At 46.8% G+C, this 13,149-nt stretch overlaps 1 protein-coding gene across 1 annotated transcript; it reads right to left on the bottom strand.

Moving 5' to 3' along the window:
- Positions 1-2,068: 2,068 nt before the first annotated feature.
- Positions 2,069-12,334, bottom strand: LOC149358524 (glutathione S-transferase omega-1-like). The gene is made up of 5 exons (XM_089570629.1): positions 12,133-12,334; positions 10,885-10,990; positions 7,768-7,987; positions 3,955-4,081; positions 2,069-2,504 (listed from the first exon to the last, which is right to left on the bottom strand). The coding sequence occupies exons 1-5, from the start codon at positions 12,155-12,157 to the stop codon at positions 2,263-2,265; spliced, it is 720 nt and encodes a 239-aa protein (XP_089426755.1). The 5' UTR covers positions 12,158-12,334; the 3' UTR covers positions 2,069-2,262.
- Positions 12,335-13,149: the final 815 nt, after the last annotated feature.

Genomic DNA, 13,149 nt, shown 5'->3' with positions numbered 1-13,149 from the left:
GAAAACTGAAGTCACTCTAAAAAGCCTCCTCATACATTCGGCCTTTGTTCCAGTCCTCCACGATCGACGCCTCAAATAATCCTGCAAAAGCCACTGAATCCCTTACCCTTGAATAGACTATTCTGAGGGGTAACCGGAGAACGCTGTTGCAGTCAAACTCTGATCGTGATGTAGCGAAGGCATGTTTTCAGCTCCTAGCTACTACTTTTATACCATTAACCAAGTCGGCGTAAGCCAGCTAATACACATCGCACAGAACCTTATCACTACATTTTGCTCCCCTGTTAGACAGCTGTCTAACAGCAGGAACAGCTCTTAGACAGCTGTTACTGCTGTCGCTTGTCGTCCGCTTAGTATCATCTCTAATGCTTCAGTGCACTGGTTACGGAAGTTAATGTGCATAATAGAGATCGCAAAAGCGAGGCGTTAGGCCATATCGACTCTAGAGCCTGCTAGCAACTTCGCACTAGCTACATGCTCCTAATGTTTGGTTTATGGGGTTTAACGTCCCAAAGCGACTAAGGCTATGAGAGACGCCGTAGTGGAGGGCTCCGGAAATTTCGACCACCTGGGGTTCTTTAACGTGCACTGACATCGCACAGTACACGGGCCTCGAATTTCTCCTCCAAAGAAATTCAACCGCTACGGCCGGTATCGAACCCGTGTCTTTCGGGACAGCAGCCGAGCACCATAGCCACTGAGCCACCGCGGCGGCTATACATGCTCCTAATGTATACTACTGCATATGAATAGGGGGCTCGAAGCTCGTCAAGTGGAAATTTCCACTTTCTCTTCGAGCCCTCCGCTTCCTCTTGTTTCTCGTGTGGAAGAAATAAAGACAATTGATTGATTGATTGATTGATTCATTGATTGACTGATTGATTGATTGATTGATTGATTGATTGATTGATTGATTGATTGATTGATTGATTGATTGATTGATTGCAATCCAACATGCTTCGTAACTGTTACGTACTCTTACACCACCGTTTCATGATGTAGCGTTCTTCGTGATGCGTTCAAACACGGGGCTACGGACAGGTCTTCTAATACATAAAGCAGTGTCCAAAATGTCTGGATATAAACAATGCCATCAAGACTATAGCATCAAATACGTTACCGTCACCGTTCATCGTCTCAACTACAAAAAAAAATAAAAGCCATTAGGCCTAACTTTTCACCAATGATTCACCGTTCGCCGTATTGTACTTAGAACCGGCAAAATGTGTTTTCTGAAAGCCTTCCAGACAGTCCGCAAGGATCATGACATATACAACTGGTAGAAAATTCCATAGATAACGTCTTGACTTAGTGTTGTGGTATATATTCCCATGCCATTCGTTTTTTGTCACAATTTTCAGCACAGATTTCTTAGAATTTTATTACTTTTTCCCGTGAACGTAACTACGATCAAAATCATACACAAACGCGAGACGTGACCGATAAATAGCGTAGTAGTAACGTCGTAGGTAGTAGAACTACAAAGAAGGCAGCATTAAAAAATCGCCTTCTGTTTATTACGTTTGCAATAAAAAAAATGATATCTAGCCGGATGTTTCGATAGCAGAAGAAAAAGTGGCTATAATCGCCAAGGACTTAGTCACAGGAGCGGCAAACTGTACGTTTTGTCTATTGCACCGCGTAAATAAACCCTTGACGCATATCACTAACGGCCACAAAAATCGATCATTCGCTGCACTGGCTCGGTGTCTATGGTGTTTGATAGCTCATCTCAGCGTCGCGAGCTGAATGCTGGACGCACCAGGAATATTTCGATCGAGGCGATATACAGAAATATACGGGGAGGCTTTAAAAAGAACAAAAATAATGTTGCCTCCGCCCAAACCACCATGCTGGGGGTGATATGCAAACGCACCCGCCTAGTGTGGCCTCCGTGCACGTTTAATGGCTTCAGGCGTTCGAAACAAACTCAGAGTCCCACCTACACAACGCGTCTTGTAGACCGCAGTGTTTCTCTGGGACGCTAGAGTCAGTCACAGTCAGTCACAGTAAACAGTCAGTCATGGTGAACAGTCAGTCACAATGAATAGTCACCGTGAAAAGTCTATCACAGTCAACAGGCAATTATTTATTGATGTAAGCTGTTACAGTGGAATAAGCGAATTACTTTTTAAACAAACCGATCACAGATCATCAGCTGCATATGTTGCTACCATCGCCCCAAAATCATTCCAAGCTAGCGAACGAATTTCTCCGCCAAAGGCATGCCCGAACAGCACGACACAGCAGACCAGCGACGTCCTATCGGAGTCCAGCATTGAAGTCGCGGTCCCCTTCCAGGCCACTCTTGGCGTACAGCAGCACGTGGTCTTCGTTGATGACAGCCTTGACGACCGGATGCTCCCTCATGGCCTGCAGCCAGCGCGAGAAGTGCGGGAACTCCTCAGCCGCGGGCATCTTCAGCTCGGGGTACAGCGTGCTGTAGGCGCGAGCCGCCGGAAATGCAGGCCACACCACGTAGTCCACCAGACCGGGCTGCTCGCCTGAGTGAAGGAGTTTGGTTAGGCCACAATGCACCGTCGATTGCTGATGGTGAAGGGTGAATTCGGCTCTACGAAACTGAGAGCAGATAGATGGGCTGGCTGATAAATCGGAGGCAATGTCCAGTGATAAATAGACAAGAACAGTAATCCTGTGTGAACGAATTTGGGCAAGTTGTGGTGTACCGTCACTTGCTGACAGTGAAGAGTAAATTTAGCTTTGCAAAACTGAGAGCATACGGTCGGTTGCTTTTTAAAGCGAAGGTATTTTCGAGGTGTAAATAGACGAGCACAAAAAAAAAAAAAGACTTTCTGTCGAGTTTTGTATAGTCCCTGTCTTACTGTCTTCATCTATTCACCACTGGCAAAAATTTTAAAATGCCTCCAATTTTGGTTCTTCCAATTTAGAGAAATAGTCTCTGTGTGTCGGGCGACATTCAGGAACGTTATGGTGAAGCAGCCGTGGCAGGGAAAATCACCCGTGTATACTGCGTACCGCACTCGGGCGCCTGACGTCTTCGTTCCAGCTGTACAAAAGAGAGTATGCAATAACCTTTGCTGCTACTTTGTCTTGGCTGAAGTATGGACATCATGCCCAGCTTTCCTGCACATCACCAACTAGCGCCATCTATCGGCAGTCAGTAGTGAACAGCGCGGAACAAAATGGGAATATTTTGTTTTCTAATTAAATCCGGACTCCAAATGATGACAGCAGAAGTTGTCTATTGTTGTGACTGTTGGGGAGGGGGGGGGGGGGGGGATTGTGCGATAGAACTGATTTCACAGTGATATTGTTAGTACGTAGCAATAAAAAGAAATACATGATTTGGTAATTGGTTTCTCAGTGCTGCTTGCTATTTACAATTTTGTAATGAAACTATTAAGTAAAAAAGAGGCTTTTATATCTTCTGCAAAAACTCGAGCGCTAATAATGGGCATTATTTTTGCAAGAAAAAATGTCGCTACGAAGCCAAAATTATGAAGCATTTATTTTGCATGACCAAATTTCTACACGATTTTTAACTCAATAAATAAGGGCAGGCACACTGTCGTCCCCCGAATTCCGACAAAGATAAAACCCGAAATTGAAAGGCTATAAATATGCACCAGTCAACTGATCGCTGCAGTCGATATTACTGCTTTTCAGGCGCTCAATGAAATAAAAAATTTCGAAAGATTCAGGCCAAAAAAATAAAGAAAACCACCTAAATTTCACGTGTGTGAGCCCCTCTGCTCTGAGGTAACAACCTTTATACCGGTTGTACCTCCACCGGAATGAGACCAGCCGCAAGGACACCTTAAATTACAGTACGCTCGGCGTCCGTGTACCTCCCAATATTCCCATGCTAAAAAGAACATGCGCGTCTTCAGTTTGACCCCGTTCTGACACGGCATTATCAGAAAGCCTGCCTTCAGCGGATCTCGAGAAATGCAAAGGAAAGCGGTAGCTCACCTCCGAAAAATGTCGTTTTCCTCTTCGCAAGCTCTTTGTCGAAGACCTCGATTTTCTTGAGGAAGTTGGCCCAGTGTTCTTCTTTAGCGCCTCTCTTGAGCGAGATGCTTCCGATCAGTGACGCGCTCTTAAATGTAAAAAGAAGATGGAATGCGAGCAATTAGTTTTGTGCATTAGGATGAGGGTGTGGGATAAATCGTTATCTATTGGAACAAGCACTGCAAACAGTGGCCGAGCTTAAAGCCTTCGCGAGTAAAGTTATTTTATTACGCAGACCGACTGCCGGTGCTGACAGTACTGTCTGACAGTACGGTGCAAAGTACAGTACTGTCTCTGTAAGCTGTCGACTTATTGTGCTCGACTGTTCTGAATCAAATCTTTATGGCCGTGACCTGATTTCCTAGCTGGACAGGGCGCCGACTCCAGTTATGCTATCGTCCTCCCAAGATTCCACAGCCACAACGCAAGAAAACACAAGGGCGATATACAGTATGGTCGGTGACTACGAAAGTGTATTTCATATGGAGCTAGGCCTGATAATGGGGCCTCCGCCAGCCAGCAGCTAAAGCGCACAAGCCGTTCCGAAATTCTGCACGGCATTTATTTCCGTCACCTAAGCCCTTCAGGAGCAACTGTGGTAGAAATTCGGCCGGCTGGTGTCTGTTGGCGTACTCTCACCTGTCGAATATTCGGAGCGGCCAACTCCCAATGTGGCCGCAATATTTTAGTTTTGCTGTTTTGTTAAAATTTACTTCCTTTCGGCTCCGGCGATTTTTCAAAGAAAGATGGATACGGCACTAGCAGGCCTACCAGGCGTCTAAATTGACCTCGACAGCTTCGCGGTAACGGAGAAAAGTGGGGTTGGGAGCGAACGACTGATAAATGTGCTCGTACGTTTCCGAGAACACAGGGAATGAATCGCAAATGTAGGCAGTCGGCCGTATATAATCCCATTTTAAAAAAACACGCGCAATAACGGTTTTAAGTATTCTTACTTTCCACAAACAGTAATTGAATGGAATCCCGCAACCAATAGCAAAGTTTCAAAATCATTACTGTCGACATTTATTCCCAGCATTGCTTAAAAATGTGTTGTCTATGCTTATTTACAGAAATCTTCAAGCCGCGTTAACCTGATTTGTTTTTGTGTACCTTGTCTGTGTTACTGCGTTGCTTTTACTTGTGTTGTGTCCCACCTTACTAAGATCCTCAGCGAGGATTGCAGTATATGTAAATAAAAAATCTCTGCCTCTCCCGTAACCGAGAGTAGAGCAAGCTCCTCATCCGGGCTCCTCATCCCAGCTCTTCTGGCTCGGAGACTAACCAGCCGCTGCTGCGATTCAAGGAAATTATAACGCATTATAGCGACATCCACCGCCTTTTCCCGGCCCCTGCAAAGGGGCTGAGTAAGACGGAGGAGCGAACTTTAAGGCGCCTGCAGACAGGTACTCTACTCTGTCCTGCAATCTTAAAGCATTACGATCCTAACACGGATGGGCGATGCCCGCACTGTGGGGAGACCTGTGATATCTTCCACATGGTGTGGGCATGTACTCAAAATCCCCACCTCCCCCCTTCCCCTACCCCTTCCAGAGAGGCATGGGAGACTGCCCTTCTCAACTGCTCCTCGCTTGAGTCCCAAAGGGCTCTGGTGAAACGGGCTAGAGACGGGGCATTGTCATGCGGTGTCCCGGACTAGGGACGCCGACCATGTAGCGGGGCCACTCTGTGGCTCCCAAACTCTATTTCAGTAATTAAAAGTTTTCACCACCAGAGCAAGCATGAAATGTTTACGGGCCTAATGTCATCTCGGTGGACACCCGAACCGCACCGTACAGGAAGGGAGGAACGCCACCACCCGTTCAGCGCGATGCCTTGCCATTTGAACGCAAGGCTTTTTGAAGAAAGGAAATGGCGCAGTAATTCTCTGCCATCTCGGTGGACACCCGAACCGCACCGTAATGGAAGGGAGGAACGCCACCACCCGTTCGGCGCGATGCCTTGCCCTTTGAACGCAGCGCTTCTCCCCCGGGCCCCTGTGCGCCTGCGCGGCTTTGCTTCGATGCGCGAAGCCCCTAGGAGATCACGTATGACAACGAAGTGTATCGTGGCATTTATGTGCTTTTTGCACGCGTTATTAGAAATCGGAAATTATAATTCCATGCATTATCAAACGCACAGCGACTGATATCTTGATAAACATTGAGAAGGCACTGGCAGCAGTTATTTTTTGTGACTCCTTTGGAGACCAACCGGCGCTTGCATGCCGGTCGCGTAGGAGGGCTTACAGAGTCTCGTTAAATCTCGTTAAGTCTCGTACGGTGCCCGGATGTTCTCGTTTCAGAGCCCGGATGACTGGAATTCAGTGCCCGGATGAGAGAATTTCAGTGCCCGGATGAGTGGATTTCAGTGCCCGGATGATGGCTCTCGGTCTCGGCGTGACGTCACCACACTGCCGACAACGGGGGCTAAAAGCATTTCATGCTTAATAATCTGGGCCACAAGATAGAGAGAGGACATTCACCTCACGGAGAAGATTTCAGAGCTTATCGTCCAAGCGCCTCGTCTACCAGAGGTCAGCGAGCTGCACTCCTTTTTAGCAATGATGAGATTCTAATCCATATTTCTGCCAAACATAACTTCTCTGCTTTCCCCGCTTTACAAACTCTTCGAAAAAGGGCACCGATTGGCAGTGGGAGCGATAGCAGGAAGTTGCATTTAACAAAGCGAAGGAAAGCTCGAAGGAACCTCAAGTTCTTGTATACTGATTGAACTAACGGTCTCGTATACTCGGGAAATCGGGTGGTCATACCCGAGAGACCTTGGGACAGACTTCTGAAGCTTTTGCGTGAGACCCACCGAGATTCTTCAGCAATGTAGTCAATGGCACGATTTAAGTTTTGGTGACCTTGGCTAGACCGTTATGTTGAAGAGCTTTCGGCTTGCTGCTCGAACTGTGCTCAAAACATGCCACTGCCAACTGCGGACCACCGGTAAATGGTCGCGAGTTCATGTAGACTTGTCGGTCTGATAGCAGGGAAGATGTCTTTAGTGGTAGCAGATACACACGCTGAGTGAAACGAAGCCATGCAAATCAAACATGCTACTACAGCACTCGCGAACAGCTTCCTACTTGTCATGTTCAGCAGGTTCGCGTCCAGAGAACCATAGTATCGGATAACGGAATGCAGTCCTCCAGCAAGGAGTTTGCTACATTCGCGACTAACGTAACATGTAAATGCGCCTTTCATCATCATCATCAGCCTGACTACGCCCACTGCAGGGCGTAGTCAAGTTTCAGGAAATTTCAAAAATCCATGCCCGACTGACCAGTGATGACCAATCAACTTGTGTTTGGCGCTCTTTGACCAAAGATGCCGTCGCGCCATGAAAATCCATTATCGTCACCAACCCCTAGATTTTGAAACTAGAATTCAGGCCATTTTTCGTGTCATTAGCGTGCTGTTCATACAGACTTGGAAATTACACACCCCGTTTATCATTGTTGTCGTCAGAAATCGGGGCACTGTCAAATTAGGCAAAAACTTGTAATAGTGGAGTACAACTGGTGGAGGCATACTGCTGTCTGAAACATCAACTCCGCGAGCAGTAGGTGCTCAGAAACAGTACTGTAATGAAAGGTACATAATAAAAGGTGGGAGGCACGTAGTTGTTATTGCTTGTAATACACCTGGCAGAAGAAAAAGAAAACTAAATATTCTGATGATTTTTCGTCTCTGCACTAGCATTCCAGTTCGTAGTGGACCATCTGCGGGAGCCAGATAATGTACGGGCAATGTACGGTGTGCTCACGGGCAAGGCCACGTCCAGAAAGCTCCTGTCCAAAGCCTTGAGGTACGGGTCAGTGGGCAGCAAGTGAGGTTTAGGGTAGGCCTCCTCCAGGTATTCGGCTATGGGCATGGAACCGCTGATGACCTTGTCGTCCTGGTAAAGTACCGGTACGGTACCCGCGGGCAGCACTTCGTTGTACCACTCAGGCCTGTTGCGCAGGTTCACATTGACGACTTCGTGGCTACAGACAAAGTTTAATATTTAATTAAAACCCACGTTTCAGAAAAAAAAGTTCCCCAAGCATAAAAAAGAAAGGCCACGGGGAAACATTGCTTCTACATGCCCCCGTAACAAACTCAATGCTTACTATGGCGCAGCATTGATAAAAAACTGCTACAAAGCAGCGTTTCCCGAGCACTACCTTCATATATGCCCTGACAGCACAAAGCATATTGTGGGGACAGAAGACAAAGCGCATGTACAATACCATTTAAATGCACCCCTACGCTCACTTTTGTCATATGGCCTGCACCTCGCCCGCAAGACACCGAGCAAAGTCAGAGCAGCGAGCGCTGCTGAGTGTCAAAGTCTAGCTCACGGTAGAACAAATACTAGTAAGACATAGCAAATGAAGCTTAAGGAAGCATATACAGCGTAGGGTCATCAAAGCCAACGTTAATGGTGGGTTAATGAGGCTCAAGTTTCCTGCATGGCTCGCCACCACTCTAACCGCGTTTTGTGAGTTTGATAAGGTTCTTTTCCGTCGAAGAAAAAATAGTTCAAATTACTCAAGCTGTTGGCCTATTCGATGCAACGTACGCTACGCACGGCGAAAACAAAGTTCTCAAGTTTACAGCGGCGCCACAAGATGCTTTACGAAACATCTTTATCCTTTATAAATTGACTCGGAATTGAGGTTTTCTATTGAGATACCAAACAAACTGGTCACCGCGTTCAAATCGAAGCACAATTCCATCAGGTAATTCAGGCTCAATTGAGCTCTCTCAATGCGTTTTATTGAGAGTTACTAGAACAGCAACGTTACCAGAACGTAATAAATTATTTTCTCCAATAAAAAGAACTAAAAGAACCTGTTCGCCATATATTCTAACCTTTCTGAGACATCCCGCATACTCTAACGATCCGCTTTATCTTCCACGAAACCAACAACGTATGCGCAGCTTTCACTAAAACGTTTTATAGCCGGAACCATCAAACATTACAGGAAATGCGCTATCCTCCTGCACTCCAAAAGCAGCAATAACAAATTCGCGGAAAATGGTATTACAATTGGAGTATAAACAGGGTACACCCATACATTCATTTCCGTCAAACCTATGCGTTCATGCTTATATACACACTATGAAGGGCGTATACCTTTTATTATTCGTGGTGAGTTGTTAATACCAGCATATTTGGAAAAGAATTTCAAAGCCACTGACGCAATCTGCGGGTAAAACAAGCCAAGAGGTTGAACTGCAAAGTTATATTAGTTGAAGTGAGCCTTTAGTGCACAAACAACGAAAAAAAAGTATAATTTAATTCTTGAAATTGTAGCTGTGCACTTTTGCCGATGACTGCGTGTTACACTGTAAGTTTGCTAATGGTTCTGACATTACAGCCCTTCAACCTGGCCATGATAGCTTCCTTGATAGTGGCAGTAACAAATCCCGTCCTTTTTTGAGAATACAATGAAAAGACATTCAGTAATTACTTCCTCACAAGTCAATATTGTCAGTATGTTATGGTACGTTTATAATTAAATTTATATTAATATGTCTATGTTATGTTTCGTCGCCCTCTGTCTTCATTATTTAACTAGTGTTTTTGTTAGTTTTGCGTTGTTGGGCCGCAAGCGTTATGCATTACCAGTTTTCTGTTTTTGCCCCTCCACTCTATAAACCTCTTCACTCTTCAGAGCTTGATTGAGCGCGCGTGCGCGTTGGACGGTTCTGCACATGCGCAGTAGATGACTCTCTGAAATCCACCAATCAGAACGCTGCTGGCGCAGTCCAGCGGTCCAGAGGCTGTGCTCAAAAAGGCTAATACGAAAATGTCTATAATACACACTGTACATTGAGGGTACCACAAATTAATGGCATATTCACGCAGTTCTGTGTCATCTCTGCGCTATAACGCATGCATTTGCTTCAAATACCACTGTGAACGAGGAACACGTGGTTCAGGTTGGAAAGCTGCTGCAACTGAAATCGAAAATACCTCTTTGAATTTCCCCCGCGATACTGCTTCACTGCAACCCGCGAAACCTTGCGTACTCTTTGTAGAGAGAGGCACGTTGATTTGTGGTTGCAACATACACAACCTAGCTACAGCGTAGATGCTTTCTATTATGTTTTACGTATCGTTCGGTTTGGTTTGATTTTATAGGGTTTAACGTCCCAAAGCGACTCAGGCTATGCAGAATGCCGCAGTGGAGGACTTCGGATAATTTCGACTACCTAGGGTTCTCTAACGCGCACTGACGTCGCATAGAACAAAAGCCTCTAGCATTTCGCCTCCATCGAAATGCGACCGCCGCGGTCGGGGTCGAACCAGCGTCTTTCGGGTCAGCAGCCGTGCATGATAACCACTGGGCCACCGCAGCCGCTGTGTTTATTTTACATGCGGCACTGAAAGAATAATTGCACATGGCAAACGACAACCAGTACGGCCAACAGACCTCTGGCGTCTCACGGTACGTGACCCGCACATAAGTGAAGATAACGGGGATATAACGATAAAATTTATGGCTGCTGTCCGCGGCGCGAGGCAAAAGTTTCTTGTGAGCGTAAAAATCGCATAAAGGGAGCTGGAGAGCACCTCTCTGCACTGGGTACAGTGTTCTGTTTTGGATGGTGGTAAGAATAAATACATTTCCATATTATTTACTATTCTAAGGTGACTTGACATCTCTGCCAAACTGTGTCAAGGGCGCAGTGCACGCAGTGGAAGTCAAGTGCACTGCGGTTGGCTGCAGCAAATATTCAGCAAAAGTCGAGAGCATTAGTTTGAAGACCGCTACCATGCAAACATGACGCTTGTGCCACAACCTGTCGGACCATCGCACTGGGTGCAACCGACGCTATGGTGACGCCGACAAAACGTCCGTTCGTTATACTTGCGGCTAGCTGGACTCACTCGACTCCCTTGGCCTTAAGCACGAGGAGAGCCCGCAGTGCGTACGGACAGAACCTCATGCTGTACAAACGCAGCTTCCCAGGAACAAGTGGAGGGAGCTTGGAGCCTGCGTGGGTTTGAGAGTGAAATGAGAAAAAAAAAAATTAAGCGCTGTACCACCGAACAGGAATACACTCTGTGCTCGCACAGCAGCGAACACGATATTACAATTGTCGGTTAGACCTTATTACACGAGTGCCTTCATGCTACTACAGCAATACAGGCAGATAAATGTGATTTCATACTAATGATGCTCCTGTTGTGTACAGGAGACCTAGGGTAAAAATTCAATTTCCTACTTTTGAAGCGCCCATTCGTGTTTGTCGTCTGCTTTCTGGATGTAAAAAATCCGCCGCTGTCCGTCTGTCGGATTTCTTCGCGTTATTTTTTACATCATGAACGTTCACCACACCCAACTTTCGGCTTTACTTGGTCTGCATTTTTGCCCCTCGTTTGGCCCTGGCTCTAGCTATATACTGCAGTAGTACGTAAACTGAGAAAAATAACAACGTTATAAACCTATCGTTTTAGTTAGCCAATATTATAGGCCAATACAATACCGGACAAAGCTCTACATGTTCCCAAGTATTCAGGGAAATTCGTCGTCACTGCACCTATTCATGTTCATATCAGCCGCGCTTTAAGTGTGTTGCAAGGCGCCCTCATGAGATGGCAGCACGAACCTTACAAACGTAAGCCGCAAGGAACGTAAGCAGCACTGTGCGCGCAACTACTAACTTAATTCCGACCGGCAGAAGCACGTTTCCCATTGACTTTAACACTGCCTTGTCCAGTCCACAGACTGTTGCCTCAACGCAGCGAATCATTCTAGAACGTTCGGAGCAAACGGTGCAGCTTTGAAATAACGCGCTGCTCGTTCAATGCGCCGAAGCACGGCTATTTACTTTTTCCGCAATAAAAATCAGCCGCACCTTCAGGTCCTAGTATTTTATTTTTCGCTTCTTCGTCGACATCATAAACGCCTAGTCCCCAAAGGTGCCGCCGCGAATTGCTAGCTGGCCTTGAGCGCTCCCACAGTCCGAGGCTGTCAAGGCCTCTACAATTGGCGCAGTTGTGTGAAACCCACATTTTCAACGTGCGTACGTGAATGCTGCCGCCAGTAAGCCAGCTCTGAAACGCCTCCCTGTTCTATTAACTAGGGATAAACTTGCAGAGGATGCAAAGCTCGTAACGACGACAGGGACTCACCCGTTTCCAGTGCCCAGGCGCCCATGTTTATGCTGCGAGAAGCGGCGACGCTCGTCCAGTATCTGGCAAACAAGAAAATCAGCGAGCGCGACCGACACGGTGGGAGCTTGGGGCAGGAATGCAGCCAACGGGACACCCACCCCTGCGGCGATTACGCCCAGACGCAGCTGCCGAGCGGCTCTAGAAAAAAATATATATAAAATAAAAACAGCCGGCGGATGCGGTTTCTGAGGCTCGAGAGAGGAGGAAGCGTCAGAAGGCTGCGCCACTCGTTTAACTGCGGATACGTGCGGCGGGAGAGGGGCTGTTCCGGCACAGAAAAAGAACTAAATCACTGATGACAGCCAAGAAGAGAAAAAGAGGGCTTGACCCGCGTGGCGGATCACTATTCAGCTACAAGAATAATTGATGGAAGCTAGTTTGGCGTGAAATGTGCAGTCGCTGTAGAATTTTTTTTTCTGTACGGGGCGAATGACCTGCTCCTCAGCGAAAATAAGCTGTGCAATAGAGCAGGGCAACTAGGTGGAGTTGTTTGGGGACTACCATTGAAAATACGATAATTAAATGACAGAACACAGGGCTGTGATGTGTCATTCCTTCGTCTCGCCTGCTGCGTTAGTTTGGCAGTCCAGTGAAGCACCGAACAAGATGTAAATGAAAAAAATAAGTGGAATAAAGACACGAAATGCCAGACATTTCCACCTCATCCAATGCGAGAAAAAAAAATAGTCTTATGATACCGCCCCAAAACGTGGATTGATAGGACGAACGATTGGCCCGCGGTACAGACGTCCTGTGACGTACCACTTAAGCTCCGTGAGGTTCGCGCCTGGCCTGCTATGTTGGTCAACGTATTGCGGCGAAGGAAGATGAGCGAAGGTGAAGATTGAAAGAGTGGCGATAAGCGGGCTAGACATTCGAGCGGCATTTCTCCGTACCCATCAGTGCCTGCTTTATTCGACGTTTCGTCAGGTGCATAACCCTCATCATTATGAGGGCGATAACGGCGGCCCCTCC

The sequence above is a fragment of the Amblyomma mixtum genome, chromosome 2 (assembly GCF_055824585.1).
Source record: "Amblyomma mixtum isolate Tamu chromosome 2, ASM5582458v1, whole genome shotgun sequence".
Lineage (NCBI taxonomy): Eukaryota > Metazoa > Arthropoda > Arachnida > Ixodida > Ixodidae > Amblyomma > Amblyomma mixtum.
Note: the sequence above shows the minus strand (reverse complement) of the source record. Positions and strands in the feature narration are given on the sequence as shown.